This window comes from Aspergillus chevalieri, chromosome 8 (assembly GCF_016861735.1).
Source record: "Aspergillus chevalieri M1 DNA, chromosome 8, nearly complete sequence".
In the NCBI taxonomy this organism is placed as follows: domain Eukaryota; kingdom Fungi; phylum Ascomycota; class Eurotiomycetes; order Eurotiales; family Aspergillaceae; genus Aspergillus; species Aspergillus chevalieri.
The window spans coordinates 2,275,211-2,293,010 of NC_057369.1; the positions used below are offsets into that span (position 1 = coordinate 2,275,211).

Genomic DNA, 17,800 nt, shown 5'->3' on the forward strand with positions numbered 1-17,800 from the left:
ATAAGATCTAAACGAATTTGAGAACATCTCTAATGAGAGGTCTCTTGCTCTCCAAGCCTGTATGTCTCTCCCTCCATATCGTCAAGTTGTTGCTCTTCGTCAGCGGCGAGTCTGGAGAACCCATCCGCATCCTTCCTGTCGTGCGGAATATCACATTTGACAGAGCACAATGGAGGATAGTAACGCCGGTAAGAGAAGTAAGACACCAGAATCCCAAGGATCGAACCGCAGGTCACATCGTAGATATCATGCCGGTAATCATTGAGACGTGATATGGCGACCATCAATGCACATAACATCGGTACGAAGGCCAAAAGACAGCGACCAAGGTCTGCTCTAGGTCTGAAAACATGCATCTGGCCGGAGAAGAAGCTGCGATTGCGATAATGTCAGCAATGTCCCGACAAAGATCCCCCTGTGAGTACTAACTATGCCAAGTAACCTAGGCCAGCAAAAGAAAAACTACTATGGCCACTTGGGAAACTCCTCCAGCCCTCCTGAAGGATATGATCATTCGTCTGCGTGCAAACGGTCCATGCGACCAGGATATCTCCAGGTGTCCCTTTCCGGGGTATACATCGCGAAATGAAGTCCGGGCGAGGTCTTCCAACCACGTTCTTGATCACATCCGTCAAGAATGATGTGAGGATCAGTGTCACGAAGAATCCGAGAACCGTTACATGAACTTTATGCGAGCCGGGGCGGAACATGGCGGCCCAGAGGATGAAGATAAGGAGTGGACATAGTCCGGCGTAGACAATCGACCATACTGTGCTGGAGTTAGTATACCGGGCTCTGATTTATCGACTGGTAGACTGACCAACAGACACTCGTTCCACCACTGCGAAGGGAAATTGAATGGACTTGTTGTCGAGTATAAACATGCGATGGAAGGGGTGGGCGAAGAGCTGGATCTGTACATTCGAATAATTCGTTAGCCAGTGAAAAGCTCTCATTTAGATAGCTGCGACGAACCAGAACCCATCCTGCCACAAGACATCCCAATGCGATATGATCCACTGCGTAGGACCGTCGCGAGAACCGACTCAAAGCGCCGCCAACTCCGGTCTGCGCAGAGCCAGCAGCCGAGCCATTGCGAGGCATTTCCAGATAAACTGATCAACTACTTGGACCAAAGGTTAATTTCACGCTGCATCTCTTAAAAAAATAGGAACGAGGCTCGTAAATCGAGTTGAGGGTTAAGTGTTCCTCTTCACTGGAGAGCTTCGTCACGAGAGTCGGTCGACGTGCACGGACCATTTATGCGGTATCGCATCCAGACGTTCCTCTATTCTCCCTCTCCTTCCCTAGTTTGCAACATTCGCTGACTTCCTCCTCTGGTCACCCTTCTCGGTCTCCATTACGGATATACCTCTGAGTGTGAGCTATTGACTTACTTCCAGGTGACCGGGAATGGCCGAAACCGGACAGCAACGAGCTCTTACCACCGCGTTCGCGCCGCCGCCGCCGTTATGGAAGCACTTCAACACGGACAACATCAAGAGACTGGAGGAGATCAAGAAGGAAGCTTCGAAAGGAGAAGATGGAAAAATACAAGCGAAGAAATGGACTCCGACTGAATTGCGCGCGCTGGATTTACCCCCAGAGCTTCGCTATCTCGTCCCGCCAGAGATTCCTACTACGGGGCACTACAGTGTCTTTGGCGAGCTCCAGAACGTATGCTCTTTTCTGTTTGGGTTTGCATAATATATGAATTGCGCTAAAAGAATCGTTAATCTAGCTTTCGACCGCCCTCCCCTCCCTGGAAGAACAAGGCATTGAACAACTCTACCCCTCATTATCAACTGAAGAAGCCGCTCCCAAATCGCCCTCGAAACCCTCTCAGCCATTTAATCACGCTTACTACCTTCTCAAAATCAGCAAATCCCTCCTCCTGAACTTCCTTGAGTTTGTCGGCGTCCTCTCAGTGGCTCCGGAGCAATTCCAGTCGAAAGTGGAAGACCTGCGCAACTTGTTCATCAACGCTCATCACCTTCTGAATCTCTATCGACCGCACCAAGCACGCGAATCTCTCATAATGATGATGGAAGAACAGTTGGACCGGACAAGGGAGGAGATCCGAGAGATGGACAAGGTGAAGGCTGAGATTGAAGCTACCTTGGAACGGCTGAAGGCTGAAGGAATCGACGCGGATGCTGCCCTGGAATTTAGAAACGGCGGCAAGCCTTCAACAGCCGACGAGTCTACAGAAGAGTCGCAGTTGGTATGGGGGCTGATGAACGAATAACCCGGCCCGTTCAGTGTCAATCGCATTCGTCTCTCTACAAGGATAAAGCACATCATAAACGAATGGCCCTTGTAGCTTTACGACTCCTTTTACAGATCAAATCGAGTGGCAGCAGTCCGATAATCTCTGGAAGTTGAGGCCATCCTTGTCTTGAAGACACCTCAGGCAATAAACGCCAAGGGATACCATATCGGATCAACTATTCATCCGCTATGGTCACGTGTCGCACTAACGTCGCGACTTTAAAAAGTCTCGCCGGGATCTCAAATTCCCAAGTTTCCACCCGACCTTCATCGTCGACTTGCATTGAGCTTGCGTATCGGCTTTCTAAGGTGCAAGCCATTGCAAAATTGAGAAATAATTGCCATTTACTCAGGCTGAGTTTCATGAATACCAGCCTGTTGCTCTGCTCGAAACCGACCTCAACCGTATGATAGACTGGGTAAGTTCTCACTGTTCGTCTTTCTGCTATCTTTAAATGATGATTATGCCTTATTTCTTTGTTTCAACCCCATATTAAACCACTTTTGTGGTTTTTGATTCGACTGCGCATAAAATATCTGAAATGGAAGCTGTCAAGCTTTACTGCCGATTACGAGCCACACGTTCTTTTAAGGACATCTGCTAACATTGGCTGCTTAGGTACCATTACCCAAATAGTTACTCGAATATAGATGTCCTATGAATACGAGGAGATTATTATTGAACCTCCATACCAAGAATCGTTCCAAGTAGATCTTGCCTTAGGGCATGTAGAGCTATCACGTACATCCCGCTAAGTGGGCGAGTCCTCGGTTCATCCAATGCGTAGATTGGGCGTGCCTTTTGTCCTAGCAACTTGCGGTCCACAACCGACATATGTAAGGAGTACTCCGAGCTGATTTTGTCTTCTATGCCCACGCGTAGAGCCATCGTGCAATTGAAGCACCACGCCAAATTCTATATCCATCCGAAATTGGCAAATCCATTCCCAGATAGTCTCCCCATTACAGTGACATCTACATCCCACAAAGCGCGGTAATAACGAAATAACAGGGTCGGGTAATTTTTCCTTGTTGAACATATAGAGACTCTCTATTTCAACGAATTGGGTCCTGTAGCTCAGTCGGTTAGAGCGTGGTGCTAATAACGCCAAGGTCGCGAGTTCGACCCTCGTCGGGACCATCTTTTTTGCCTTTTTTTCTTTCGTGTTCTTTGAAATTCTTGCTTTCATCGTGCTCAGTTGAAATTGAGCATTTCTTTTGGCTTTTGAGAATGGATTTGTGTGATGTACTATCTATGTAGTGTGTATGCTAACAACCTTGGTAGTTTTCGGACGGTCTGCCTGTCTGCCACAATATATGTTGCGCTGCAGTCTGGGATATATATATCTACGCTACTCTGATCGGGACTAATGCCTAACAATCTTCTCGATCATACTAATTTTCTGATCGTGATGAACGGCCGGTACTCACCTCTGTGGACACCAACCTCTTCGTGACTGTGTCGTGTTTCTAGGAGCTCATTGTGAGAAGCTCATTGTAGTCATTCTTAACGGGTACAGCGATGTTTCACTGACAAAGGACCATGCCACATTCTTCCACGGCATGCGGCGGTGAGGTCGCACATAATGCAGCCTGAATTGTCTTATCTGAGCAGTATAACCGTCTGAAAGCTTCCTTCATAAAGTTCTCGTATTCAGAATCGGCTTATCATGCAACAAGGAATATTGTTAATAACGTCTTTGACGCTTTGACGGCCGTGATGAAATAGAGCTTCATCCGAATAGCGAATGACTGTCCATTCGATAAAACCTGACGAGAACAGTGAATGGGTTGATCGAAGAGACAACGGAGTGGTTAGAATGAGCATTACCCTCTCGGGGAGCCATACTTCCCAGTACGGAGTCCCGGATTGCATATTGGAACCGCATTTTCGTCCATAGTAGCTGAATGTGATCTGAATTGAGATATATTGCGTGATATGGCATGCTATTACGACCATCAGTTCTACAGTCTCTGCCACTGTAGATATCTTATCCGATAGCGGAGTAGCGCGGAGTTATTCTTTACCTGTCTCTATATCCAGAACATCATTACCTCTACGGAGTACGCTCCTCATACCACTCTACAGCATCTCAAAAATGACAAATCCAAAGGTTGTCATCCTCGACGACTACCAAAACCTGGCTCCGCGCCATTTCGCCCACCTGTCCTCCCGCATCGACCTCGCTCATTTCCCCCACACCCTCAACCCCCGCGATGCCGCCCAGCGCGACGCCCTCATCCAGCGCCTCCAACCCTACAATGTCATCGTGACCATGCGCGAACGCACCCCCTTCCCCGCAGAGGTGGTTAATGCCCTCCCCAACCTGAAACTCCTCTTGACCGAAAGTACGCGCAACTTGGCGCTGGACCTGCAGGCCTGTGCCGATCGCGGCATCCTCGTGGCGGGCACCACGGGTCGGCCGGCGGGGCTGCATTCGACGGTGCAGCATACTTGGGCTCTTATACTGGGATTGGCACGGCATATTGCTCGGGATGATGCGGCGGTTAAGCGAGGTGGATGGCAGGGGAATCAGCTTGCGACGAACGTCTCGGGGAAGACGCTGGGGATTCTGGGACTGGGGAAGTTGGGCGCTCAGACCGCGAGGATTGCCATTCTGGCGTTTGGGATGCGGGTGATTGCGTGGTCGACCAACCTGACGCAGGAGAAAGCGGATGAGCAGGCTCAGGCGCAGGGCCTCCCGAATGGAAGCTTCGAGGCTGTGTCTTCCAAGCCCGAGTTCTTCCGCCAGGCGGATGTGGTTAGTCTGCACAATGTGCTTTCTGAGCGCAGTCGCGGAATCGTGGGCAAGACAGAGCTGGAGACCATGAAGCCAACAGCGCTACTGGTTAATACTTCGCGCGGGCCGCTCATCGACGAGGCTGCGCTTTTGGAAGCGCTGAGTGCGGGGCAAATTCGCGGCGCTGCGCTGGATGTGTTCGACACGGAGCCATTGCCCGTTGACAGTCCATGGCGTACGACTGCTTGGGGACAGGATGGACGGAGTGAGGTGGTTTTATCCCCGCATATGGGATACGGAGAGGAGGAGCAGTTGAATGGGTGGTATGAGGAGCTGGCAGAGAATCTGCGGCGGTGGCTGGATGGGGAAGAGGTGCAAGCACGGATGAATTAGCTACGCAGAGGTATCCTACGTTATTATTATTTTTTTTTTCTTTCCGTTCCTCTGTATATACAGCGTCAAATGACAGAACATACTCGGTATCCCGTTTGGACATATGAACCGAGGCATACGGAAACTGGAACTCCGCCTCGGCAGAAGGGAAACACCAATTTAGAGTCAATTAAAGCTGAATTTAGCGCCAATTAATTTCGCAATGACGATATGTCTTATTTTCTGCCTGACGCGGCTGGATTCCTGCCCCTCTGTCCGGTGGCCCTTCATACCGGCCCCTCTATTTCGTAGCATTCCTGTAGCCAAATAAGCTAGCCACTACATGTAGTTACCACTAACCTACTTATTCACTCACCTTTCTCTCCCTCAATTGAGCCAAATCCGATCAATTCATCCATTTGAATTCTCTACAGTCGCCAAAATGTCTCCAATGGCAGTCGAAACCACCAGTACCACCACCACCACCCCAGCCATCAAAACCCACCCGGACCTCCTCTACGTCCACCGCAGCCCCAAAGCCTTCGCCAGCGCCGCAATCTCCCAAACCGACCTTCCCGCTGGCGCCCTGTTCACCAAGATCACTACTGCAACCCCGGCCCCCAAAGCCTACACCTCCGTGCAAACCGGCCCAGACACCCACATCGAGCTCAACTCCGACCTCGTCTTCATCAACCACTCCTGCACGCCGTCGCTCGTCTTCGATATGCACAACATGGAAGTCCGAGTTGTGGACGACCGGCCGCTAAAGAAGGGGGACGCGCTTACGTTCTTTTATCCCAGTTCTGAGTGGGATATGGGACAGCCTTTTGAGTGTGCTTGTGGTGCGGGGGAGGGGAAATGTTTGGGACGGATTTCGGGGGCCAAGGATATGAGTGAGGAGGCGTTGAAGGGGTACTGGTTGAATCCGCATATTGAGCAGATGAAGAGGAGTCAGCGTGTATAAGTGTATTTTTAGATAGATTGCATTTCAAGCATTCAACATGTAAAATTACTACTGTTAGAACGGAGTTGGCAAGATGCTTCATTACAGAATGTCCTTTCTTCGATGATAAAACATAAGCGGGCAGTCTTATTTCAACAATGGGCTTGTGGTTTAGTGGTATAATACCCCCTTAGCATGGGGGTGGTCCGGGGTTCGATTCCCCGCGAGTCCATTCTTTTTTTTGTTTTTTGTTTTTTGGTATTCAGTCACCCTCATAATGAGAGTTGAATTTCCTCTCCTTATTTCTCTCGTCCGCTTGCATTCATCCTTGACTCCTCAAACATATCTGCAACCAGTGACTTTATCAGATGTGTGACGGTCCTGTTCAATATAAAATATATTGGTAGACTATCTCGCGAAATACTAGCATGAGGAAAGAAGAAAGAACGTTGTGCCTGCCAGCGTTGAACTATTTAATGTGCGAGGGGTCCTGGCCCTAAAACAGAACAAAGGAATCAACAGAGGAATCAACAAAGGAATCGAACATGTCATGTGACTTAGCGAGCATTCATGCCCCGTGACAATGTGCTCATTTCCTATAGGGCATGGCCTACTGTCCAATCTCCCAGACATCTGCTTTTACAAACATGAAGAGATTGCGAGCAGTCCTTTACAAATTCATTGCGAACAAAGATGGCGTGAACCAATTTGTTGTTGTCACTTTCCATGACCAACGTTGCAAATGAAGACGGAGATACAGGGAATGCCTCCAAGTTAGCACCAGGTTCAACCTTTCTGTTCACAGATATCTGATGGACAGTAAGTTCTTGTCTCAAACGGAGAGCACAGCCTCACATATCAATAAGAAGAAAGGTAAAAGCTTCTTTTTCGAATCGAGCGTGCACGTCACACCATGTATGTGGTTGGATCCGGACGAAAGGGGAAATGACATCCAATGACCGTGGATTTATAGATCGCGCATCCCCAAGAAATGTCCTGGGAGCTGCTAACAGGCATATGCAGTTTTCAAACACTACTAGCCACCCACCACGACGTGCTGTTTGCTGGGAACATGGACAAAGAAGCAGACGCGGAATACACGTGTGTGAGACAGACACCAGATGGACACGGATTATTAAACGATTGGCTAATACCCGTTATTGAACCGAGAGCTCTGGGGCCCTCTGCTGGTTCATCTAATCAAGCGGCAGCATACGCTTTTGCTAGCATTGACAACCCCCGGTTTTCTTACTAAAGTGCATAAAAACTGGCCACATCCCTGAGGTCTCATTGAGGGCTTGACGCAGGTAAAATCATTCAGGAAATGCGCAATCGGTAACTGCATGAATGGTATCCCATGAAATCTATTCAAGTGTCTTTTTCCCAATAGTCAAATGGGTCCCGCTACGAAAAGACTTATCAACTTGTCGCATATCTCCAATTCATGATATCTCCAGTAATAGCTCCCGTTTCATAAAGTTGTAATTTCTCACACCACCACTGAGTGATCACACAGAAGATGACAGTTAATCCATATCCAATGATGATGATTTCCTCACCCTTTTGGCAAACCAGTGTGGCACCGAGGAGACACAGTTTGTAATGGCTATCGATTCTAAAGACAAAAACCCCGCGCAGTGAGATTTCGATTTCCCCATCACTATTACCGAAAAAGATTACCCCATTCAATAATAATTTGAATCACTGCCTCCCCTGTAAGAACTGCCACCGCCTCCATAAGAACTACCACCATCCCCGTAGGTACCACTACTCCCATAAGTATCACTGTCCCATAGTAGCTACTGCCTCTACCGTAAGGATTGCTACTCCCTCCCGAAAAACCCACAGAATAACCACTGGAGTGGCCACCTCCACTATAAGCTCCGGAGTGAAGTCCCGAGAAAGAAACTTGTGAGAGACTTTCAATGTCTGAAGAGTCGTCCTTGTCATATTGGTGCCCTTTCGAATTGTGACCCTTCCCAGTTGAGGTGGACTGATGCGTTTCATCATAATTCCTTTTTCCGGAATAGCCTTTGTGACTTCCGCCATAGTCCCCAGAAGGAGTTCTATGTGAATCCTTGGTACCTAATTTACCTCCAGAGTTTGTGTTGGAAGCTGTTGAGGCATCTGTGATATTGTGACGGTGGTGGTTAGTGTCATGTGACTGTGAAGTGGAGTCATGACCCTGGTTATGTGATGAACTGTTGCGCTTGCTTCCAGAATGGTCGTTGTGGCTTCTGTCATCGTTCCCAGAAACCTTGTTATGAGAATCGTTGGTATCTGGTTTGCCCCTAGACGCCGTGTTGGAAGCTGTTGAATCACTTGTTGCCGTGTCACGGTGATGGCTGGTATCCTGTGACGTGGAATCACCTCTATCTTTTGAATGGTCATTTGATGCATTGTCATCCTTGCTTCCAGAATGGTCCCTGTGGTCCCTGTGACTGTGTGAAGCAGGATCATGTGCATTGCTGGTATCTGGTGTACTTTCAGGCTCAGCATTGGGAGCTGATGGGGCATCTGTTGCGTTCTCACGGTGGTCATCTGGCTGGTCACTTGGCGATAATCCACCCCCTTCAAACCCAATAAATAGCTGCTGAAAAGCCAAAAGGCAATGTCATTTGCGTCGGACAATTTCATGGATGATCCAAACATCCCACCGACACCAACGTCTGGTTGTTTGGCGCGTCCATCTCGGAGCAATTAATACTCCTCAATCTGCTCGTTCCTCGGCCTCAAAGCCCATTGGGCCAAGAAATAGTGATTGTACTTCCCAGGTTCAATGTAGTGACTGAAAGGTTGGGCACGATGGATCCCTCCCAGCTTGACTCGAGTAAGTGCAGGATCTCCACCGCGGAGCTCACTGTCTTGGTATGGAGCCATTGAGTGACGTTGCAAGAACTGGGTGTTTTGGTCATAGCGGCGGCCGCTCTAGTCAAGATGGAAAAGGCAGTGAGAATTAAGAGACGGCTGTGCATCCAGGAATCGGGAATATTGCTTGGTGGTGCGTACATGTGCTGATCTCGAGTTAGATGTAACTCGACGATGGACCATGCATCGAATGGAAAGGCGAGAATGTGCTTCGCTAGATTGCAGTTGCCACATTTAACAGGATTCCTCCCATATGCTTCGGTGCAATCCCAAGGGAAGAGATCCTGGTATTTGTACAGGGGAGCGCCGAATGCTCCCCAGTCATACCAATATTCTTGTAATGTATCGATGACATCGGCCTCATCGTGGCAACCAAAGTGGAAACGAAGAGAATTCCTCAGTCAGGCCACTAGGAACGTCGTACTTGGTGTGCACCTTATTTCGCAGGTATCCTTCCTGCGGACAGACAAAGCTCATCAAGTATAGCTCTCTTTCGCTGCTGGCAAGAGGTTCGAATAGATCCATGTCGATTAGAGAGTTACAGAAGATCTGACAATTGTTGCTCGTGGCACTCCATGTGAGCGGGATCTTTGGGTTGAGTAGTCTTTTTGCGATGCTTTTCAAATAGATTTTGACCCTTTCTTGGAGCAGAGTTTTGAGGAGATTCATTGCGGGCTCAAGCACAGACTCCATGACCTTCTTCTTATCTCTGACTGACATACCCGGGTCATCGAGAGGTATTTTGCTTGCTTCTATAAGTCGTTGTATAATCTTGGTCTCCTCGACAGATCCGTTGGACTGGGAAAGAGTCCCCGTGAACGGCACTCCGATAACTTGTTTCATGATAGCTTTATATCTTCTTGGATTTCCCACAGGGCGATTTTGCTGCCATAAACATCTCTCTGAGTCACCACCAACTGCAAGGCTTCGTTGACGAGATCGACCCATTGAGAAGCGTTCGTGGAATATCGGTGGCTGTCGAGGACTGATCAAGACTCCTCCTTTCGTACTACAAACGATATGGCGTCAGCATAGCCAAGGGCTACTTGTTTACAAGGGCGACTTACTGTGCCACTCCATTCTCAATAACCAAAAACCCGACTCGAAGAGCCATGTGAACATTTCCAAAAGGATATTGCTGCATGAACTGCCGAAAAAACAGTGGAATATCCTCATCGGCCGCAGCCTCAGTGGCTGCAGCGTTATTTGGCACATCTTGTAGGGGAAGCCTTTTCATTTCAGCTATTTCGATAGTTTCGTTATCCTCACCGTTTTGATCCTTCCGGTCCAGATTGAGTAGCAATCTGAGCTTTCAAGCAAGTTTTTTACAACCCTTCGGTTGGTTCTGTTGGTTTTTAACAATGTTGATTAAGCCATAGTACTTTGCAAGGGCCACCTGTTGACCCAGATTGAGCAATTTGCATCGAGCTTCATCATTATCAACATGTGGTTGGCCTTTGGGGACTGGGAACAAGTATGGAACCCCTTCTTCATCCTCTTGCGAAATGCCCTCACATTCACACATTTCTAGGCTTATTGAAGGGGTAATGATCTCGGCGAGGATGCAATGCTTATAGGCTTTTCCATACTGCGGATTGCCGTGGTACTGCTGTCGGTAACACTTCTCGCAAACATTCCTTGTAGAACTTGGACTGGCTTGAACGAACATGCTGCCTCTGATGACGCTGCGACACCTGGAGCAATCCAGCATACCGAATTGCGGTGTCCAGTCATCCTCGAAATGTGACAGATTTACTGGATTTAGTTAGTCACTTCGATCAGGATCTATCAACAGGAAAACAGCAACATACGCTGGGGAATTGCCGGCCTCGCCCAGAATTCCAATTCCTCCAACGGCGGCCGATGTTCGATTAATTTGTCGATGTCGAGAAACCCTTTTTTCAATCAGCGTTGAAGGCTTAGATATTGCATCCAGGATTCTACTAACCGGCAGCTTGTAATAACATACACGCACGTTGTTGTATACCGGAGAATCGTGGAATTTCTTAGACAATTAGCATTGATCTCGTCGAAAAACTCGACGACGAAGCATCTGGATACGATAACTCCCAGCTAAAGGAAGAGCAATGCGCAGACTGGTCATGGTATGAGCTTATGTCCATATAAATTATACTTCAAATACTGATTACCTGTTTTAGCAACCAGAAACAAGCTCGGTTGATATCTATTGCCTGGAAATGTGCCCATGATGCATACAATCCTCCGCCTCGCTCATCGCATCTATTGTCGCATAATTTTTAAGATTGTATTCTGACTCAGGGCCACATAATTACACCGTCAGCTGGAGGAACCGTCAAGGCAGTGACCTTTACTAGTGTTACTCCGCGAGACGCGTCTTCAACGAGTACTCTCCTGCCAGTACTGATTGTCGCGATTCGCGGTACCAAAGGCCAGGTAGATCATATAGTGAATATCAAAAATCAACCACGGGATGCTACTTCGTTTTGTAAGTTGTTTGGCACAGTTTGACATAATGGCACAGGATAATTCCCTAACCAATCTGCAGAATACTACCCGGTTTCAACCGAATCCATCCCCCTTAATGCATCCCTACAGGCTCACTCTGGGTTTTTGGAAAGCGCTATAAGTTTGGATCAAATTGTCCGGCGTAAGATCTACGAGTATGCCAAGCAGAGGGACGGCGGTAGTCATGTGCTATTCGTTGGTCATTCTGCTGGAGGCGCAGTAGCCTCATTACTATTCCTTCGATGTTTATCATTGGAGACACAAGGTAAAGAAGACTACTGCTTATCATGCAGCTGAATCCTGCTAACTGACGATAAACCAGATTTAGCCCGCTTTTCCTGCATCACATTCGGAGCACCACCAGTAGTGTCAATGTCAGTGTCCATACCCTGCTTCGCCGGAATATGTTTGGACATCATCAACGAATTCGATCTTGTTACCAGAGCAGACAAGCCTTACATATTGTCTCTGGTCAACCTTCTACGGTTAACTCACGGACAATATCCTCTTCCCAGTGAGGGTACCGACGATACAAAAACACCAAGCTTAGCAAACGACTATACTTCCGATGACAACAACTGGCCCCTGCCTCCATCAATGTATCGTCACGTCGGGCCCACGATAGTGTTTTAATGCGACTTCCAGACCAAGGAGGGAGTCTCCAGCTCCGCACGGTGGAAGTGTCAACTGCACAATCCGAGAAGCTTCTGTTCTGCCGCATCCCTGTACATCGACGACCTTGTTACACTCAGCGGGTCGAGTTACTTGCAGATGGGCGGTTCAACGGAGCAAATGGCTGGGATTCTTCATAAGTGGATAAGTTCATTCCTGGTAGTTGAGGCACAAACAAGGGCGCGATATAGCGCTGGCACGGTTCAGGGGTTGTGGCAGTCAACAACATCCGATGAACCGTTCTATCGAGAATATCTGAGGATTGTGTACAGAGTATCTCTCGCCTAGCAGTATCCACAAATTTCCACATTAGGCTAAATGCAACAAGTACGGTGTGCAGAGCCTTCGAAAAAATTTACAGCATGCCGGTTCCCCGTCCCGCCCCCTGAAGAACAATCCACAAGTGCTCCTTTTATCCGGACTACATTCTTTTGTGGGGAAGGCGTTGATAGAGTGCCGTATGTTAACGACTAAAGCCGTGATATGCACTGCTATCCGGTGAAAATGGGCGATCGAAGCTGGTGCGCATATGAAATATTACTTCCAGAACCGGGTCTTGTAGAGACAGACTGCTTGTCAGGATTTCTATTGTCTAAATATCATGTCTCGCGGGACTCTACTTGACTTCCGAGAAGTCTCCGCAAAGCCTTGGCTGGCTGTCAAGCTAACGGGAGTCTAACTCTATCAGGCACAGTAACTTCCCCTATATAAATCAGGCAATTAAAGTACCGATGTGGATACATACTGCCGCAAGATTTACTGCCGATCGAGTCGGGTCCACGTTCACAACGCCCTCACTTGCGGATGGGAAGGCCCTCCATGGATTCCATCCCAGCCTCCCCTCTTGCCGGGATACAAAAATGACTATTTGATGTTGTCGCGGTTGGATCTGATGACAGGGGAAGGCGGATTATCGGGATATATTCTTCGTGTCTTCCATAATCCTTAGGCGAAATCATGGCAGCGGTATGCAATACCTGACAGCCACTAGTTGTCTCCACTCCCACCCCAGAACAGAATGAATCGACACCCTGTGGATATCGGTACGGATAACTTTACATAGTATAACGCTGGACCCCAGCCGGACCGAGAAAAAAAGAAAATTAGCCCGTGTCGATCTCTCGGTGTTCTGTGTCCTTCAAGTGCTTCAACCGCGGTATCCTTTTTATTATTCAACGGTCAAATGGCGTCGATATATAGCTATAAAAGCCATGTTAACCCTTGTATTCTGGAGAATGATTAGACACCATTCATCATGATTTTTTCACGCCTTATTGGGCTTGCCGCCGTCTCTGTTGGTTTGGCGCATGCCACTAACCTCACGGGATATGAGTATGTTGTTGTCGGTTCCGGAGCCGGTGGCGGTCCCTTGGCTGCTCGTCTCGCTCTGGCCGGCCACAAGACTCTCCTGATTGAGGCTGGTGATGATCAGGGAATGACTCAGAACTATTCCATCCCCGCCTACTCGGCCAGATCGTCTGAAGATGAGGCTTTGGCGTGGAACTTCTTCGCTCGTCACTACGCCGACGATGAGCGTCAGGCTCGGGATTTCAAGACCACCTACGAGACCCCGGACGGAGGGGAGTATACCGGTCTTGACCCACCAGAGGGATCGAAGGTGAAGGGAACCTTGTACCCTCGCACTGGTACTCTGGGAGGATGCACCGCCCACAACGCCCTCATTGCTGTCTATCCCCACCAGTCCGACTTCGAATATATTGCCTCTTTGACTGGTGACAACTCCTGGTCGCCTGAGAACATGCGCAAGTACTTCACCCGCTTGGAAAAGAATAACTATCTTCTCCCTGGAGCCAAGGGCCATGGCGATGATGGCTGGCTCACTACCGAAACCGCTCCGCTCAGTATCGTCCTGGAAGATCCTCAGCTGTTGAGCATGCTCACCGGTGGTGCTTTTGCTCTGGGCAACCTTACGGACAACATCATGAACATCGGCACTCTGCTGGCTGGCGATGCCAATGCGGACACGAAGACTCGCGACACCGAGCCTGGATACTACCAAATCCCCATTTCGACTGATGACGCCCACCGCAATGGTGCTCGTGAATTCATCGTCGCTGTTCGGGATGCCACCAACGAGGACGGGAGCAAGAAGTACCCTCTCGATGTCCGCATGAACTGCCATGTCACCAAGGTTACTTTTGACGAGTCTGAGGACCCTCCGCGTGCCACTGGCGTTGAGTTCCTGGACGGCCAGTATCTCTACAAGGCCAGCCCCAGATCCTCCAAGACCTCGTCGAAAGGTACCCCCGGATCTGCCAAGGCATCGCGTGAAGTCATCGTTGCTGGTGGTGTTTACAACTCGCCTCAGCTGCTCAAGCTGAGTGGTGTCGGTCCTGCCAAGGAACTGAAGAAGTTCGACATCCCCGTCATCTCCGACTTGCCCGGTGTCGGCACCAACCTGCAGGACCACTACGAAATCTCCGTCCAGGCCCACTCTCCCAAGAACTTCAGCTGCCTTGATGGCTGCACTTTCAACATCTACGACCGTGATGACCCCTGTGTCGACCGCTGGGAATCTCCCGTCCTCGGTGACCGCGGCATCTACTCCTCTCCCGGTCTCGCAGCTACCATGTTCTACAAGAGCAGTGTTTCCGCCGATGACAGCTTCGATATCTTCGCTTTCGGTGGCCCCGTCAACTTCCGTGGCTACTTCCCTGACTACAGCATCAACGCCACTGTTGACCACGACTGGTTCACCTGGGCTATTCTCAAGGCTCACCCGCGTAACCACGCTGGTACCGTCACTCTCCGCTCTTCCGACCCTCTCGACGTCCCAGACATCACCTTCAACTACTTCGACACTGGCGTGGGTGACTATGAAGCCGACCTCCAGGCTCTCTACGAGGCTATCGAGCTGGCGCGTGATGCCTTTGACCGCCAGCCCGTCGAGGTCACTGAGGTTCTCCCCGGCAAGGATGTCACCTCCAAGGAAGACATCCAGGACTACGTCAAGGACAGTGCCTGGGGTCACCACGCCTCGTGCACCTGCCCTATTGGTACTGATGACGACCCGATGGCCGTGCTCAACTCGAAGTTCCAGGTCCGTGGTGTCTCTGGTCTGCGTGTCGTTGATGCCTCTGTTTACCCTCGTATCCCCGGTACTTTCACTGCTGTTTCGACCTACATGGTCGCTGAGAAGGCTGCTGATGTTATCTTGGGTGAGCTTTAAGCTTTGGGTTGTATATATGTTGGATAATTGTTGCGTTTGGAGTTTGCATTTAGACCTGTATAAATAAGTACGATAATTCATAATACAACATGAACTGAATTTAGTATTTGATGATTCTGTCTCCTGTCCGTTATCAAGAAAAAGAGCGACCGAGCAAATAGATACCATACATCAAGTTGCATACCTCCAATCCGTCACTTCGCCAGTCTCTGCCTCTGCTTCATCTAACAATTTGTTTTTCCTAATACACCAGCACCGGGTGACCATACAGAAGATGATGCTCAATCCACACCCAGCAATGATTATTCCCCCACCCGTTTGGTATCGAGGCTCTTGTGAGCGAAGGAAGAAGTACGGTGTAAACCAGTGTGACACTGAAGAGACACAATTTGCGATGGCTATCAGGGCCGCCCGCTTTGTCCTTGGTCGTGGGACCACAGTTGTCTCCCATGATATCTGAATCTGAATAGTGAGAGTGTGAGCGACGGTGAGATCCTTCCGGTTTACTTATGAAGAAAATGGGCATGCTTACATTGAGACCAACAAACGGCCCAGTGCATAAGAGGACCAGGCTCAAATATCGAGCACCCACGTTAAGCGTTGAGATCATAAGGACTGCTCCAGCGAGAGAGACCAGGATCGGCCCGACAATATGCCAGCAATGTTCGAGAGTCCTCCCGGATGACCAGGAAATGACAAGAGTCGCGAAATAAGCAATGACATATGGTGGAGCCTGGATGAGATACGTGACGACTTCAGTAAAACCGAGAGTATCAACAATCTAGGCGTATTAGCAATAATCTTGACAGAAACCGGGGTTCTTACCGACGGAAAGAAGTCTTTAAAGGATTGTGCAATGATGAGTGAGAAGTGAATTGCGGAAAAAAATGCTGTAAAAGGATCTTTGATGGCAAGCAACACTCCACTCCACACATTGCCATTCCCTTCGTCATCTTCAAGGATTCCTCCTGCGGAGATAACCTGCCTGTACTGTGCCATAGCTGCCTCTTCCTCCGTGAACCACCGACGACCCGTATTATTGGGGAAGTTGGGAATGAACCAAAAGGCCGTGACAGCAACCAAGACACTAACAATACCCTCCAGGAGGATAAACCATTGCCATGCACGTAGGTCTGCGATGCCGTTCATGTTTGTGAGGATAGCTGCAGCAAGCAAGCTCGAGAAAACGTTAGAGATAATGTTCCCCGCATGCCAAATACCCATCCGCAATGGCGACTCCTTCCTGGTATACCAAGAGGAAGTGAGAAGCGAAACAGCCGGAATGAAAGGCCCCTCAGCAAAGCCTACCAGAAATCGACAAAGACAGAATGCCCAGCCTGATGATAGGGCTGGCATACAGATCGTTACTGCAGACCAGACTAGCATGATGGACGGGAAGAGAATACTCGGTTTCCCCCTCGCAATAAGGACATTTGCTGGTACCTGTGAGATGATGTAGCCGACATAAAAGAGAGAAATGCCAGCGGACCACACAGTATCCGACATGTGCAGGTCACTTTGCATACCGGCGAGGCGGGCGTTAGAGACGTTGATACGATCCAAGTAACTATAAGCGATAAGCATAACCGTCGTTCTATTCAGAAACTGAATAATACTCACCTCATAAGAAGCATCATTGTAACGCAAGGAAGAAACTGCCAGTCTAGCTTGCGCAACACAGTACGATTCAACCTCTGCAGTTCCTCTGGGCTCTTCCCCTGGAGAATGGGGAAGAGTGCTAAGAGTTGATCAGACTGTCGAAGATGTTTCTCTGTTCTCTCCAATCCATTCTCAGAGGCTTCGAGATCCGAGTCTTTGCTGCGTTCCGGGCGTGCCATGTCTCCAGATGTTTGGGGAAATCACTAAATCGTCTTGGTTCAAGCATATTGCTCCCATTATATACGTATCTTACTTGAGAAAAGATCGACCCCTCTACCCCGGATTATCATCAACTACCCCAGATCTATGACCCCTCCCCCGGATTGCCGATTAACATGGCTGTCAAGCATGTCCGACTTGGCATGTCCGATGACCGGAAAATATCCGTAAAGACAGAATATGTCCTAAGTAAATTCTGCTGTAATGTTGAAAACGGCAGGAGAGCATCCAAGCCCAGATTGAACACTTCGTGTCGGACAAGCGTTCATATCATCTGGAGAAAATCCATCGGATATTCTGTTGTAGGGCTATCTATCGGGAGTTCTCCGGAAACATAGTCCAGGCTTGGATATAAAACCGGAACTTCATAATCATGGC

General features: G+C 49.0%; 7 protein-coding genes and 2 non-coding genes across 9 annotated transcripts; 6 read left to right on the plus strand and 3 right to left on the minus strand.

Moving 5' to 3' along the window:
* Positions 1 to 29: 29 nt before the first annotated feature.
* On the minus strand, positions 30 to 1,104 carry ACHE_80782A (phosphatase PAP2 family protein; the record flags this gene model as incomplete). Its single annotated transcript, XM_043284191.1, has 4 exons — positions 30 to 372; positions 430 to 769; positions 821 to 914; positions 976 to 1,104. The coding sequence occupies 4 exons, from the start codon at positions 1,102 to 1,104 to the stop codon at positions 30 to 32; spliced, it is 906 nt and encodes a 301-aa protein (XP_043141395.1).
* Positions 1,105 to 1,413: 309 nt separating this feature from the next.
* med7 (mediator complex subunit MED7) lies at positions 1,414 to 2,248 on the plus strand (the record flags this gene model as incomplete). The annotated part of the gene is made up of 2 exons (XM_043284192.1): positions 1,414 to 1,677; positions 1,742 to 2,248. The coding sequence occupies 2 exons, from the start codon at positions 1,414 to 1,416 to the stop codon at positions 2,246 to 2,248; spliced, it is 771 nt and encodes a 256-aa protein (XP_043141396.1).
* Positions 2,249 to 3,338: 1,090 nt separating this feature from the next.
* Positions 3,339 to 3,412, plus strand: ACHE_t80019S. Its single transcript has one exon. It is a non-coding gene; the product is annotated as a tRNA-Ile (tRNA).
* A 958-nt stretch (positions 3,413 to 4,370) lies between these two features.
* On the plus strand, positions 4,371 to 5,405 carry ACHE_80784S (D-2-hydroxyacid dehydrogenase family protein; the record flags this gene model as incomplete). Its single annotated transcript, XM_043284193.1, has 1 exon — positions 4,371 to 5,405. The coding sequence occupies one exon, from the start codon at positions 4,371 to 4,373 to the stop codon at positions 5,403 to 5,405; it is 1,035 nt and encodes a 344-aa protein (XP_043141397.1).
* Positions 5,406 to 5,826: 421 nt separating this feature from the next.
* On the plus strand, positions 5,827 to 6,348 carry ACHE_80785S (uncharacterized protein; the record flags this gene model as incomplete). Its single annotated transcript, XM_043284194.1, has 1 exon — positions 5,827 to 6,348. One exon carries the CDS (start codon positions 5,827 to 5,829, stop codon positions 6,346 to 6,348), a length of 522 nt encoding a protein of 173 aa, XP_043141398.1.
* Positions 6,349 to 6,487: 139 nt separating this feature from the next.
* Positions 6,488 to 6,559, plus strand: ACHE_t80020S. The gene has a single exon. It is a non-coding gene; the product is annotated as a tRNA-Ala (tRNA).
* Positions 6,560 to 9,555: 2,996 nt separating this feature from the next.
* ACHE_80786A (uncharacterized protein) lies at positions 9,556 to 10,038 on the minus strand (the record flags this gene model as incomplete). Its single annotated transcript, XM_043284195.1, has 1 exon — positions 9,556 to 10,038. One exon carries the CDS (start codon positions 10,036 to 10,038, stop codon positions 9,556 to 9,558), a length of 483 nt encoding a protein of 160 aa, XP_043141399.1.
* Positions 10,039 to 13,609: 3,571 nt separating this feature from the next.
* Positions 13,610 to 15,544, plus strand: ACHE_80787S (GMC family oxidoreductase; the record flags this gene model as incomplete). Its single annotated transcript, XM_043284196.1, has 1 exon — positions 13,610 to 15,544. One exon carries the CDS (start codon positions 13,610 to 13,612, stop codon positions 15,542 to 15,544), a length of 1,935 nt encoding a protein of 644 aa, XP_043141400.1.
* Positions 15,545 to 15,785: 241 nt separating this feature from the next.
* ACHE_80788A (uncharacterized protein) lies at positions 15,786 to 17,382 on the minus strand (the record flags this gene model as incomplete). Its single annotated transcript, XM_043284198.1, has 3 exons — positions 15,786 to 16,325; positions 16,370 to 17,111; positions 17,165 to 17,382. The coding sequence occupies 3 exons, from the start codon at positions 17,380 to 17,382 to the stop codon at positions 15,786 to 15,788; spliced, it is 1,500 nt and encodes a 499-aa protein (XP_043141401.1).
* Between the last annotated feature and the right edge of the window lie 418 nt (positions 17,383 to 17,800).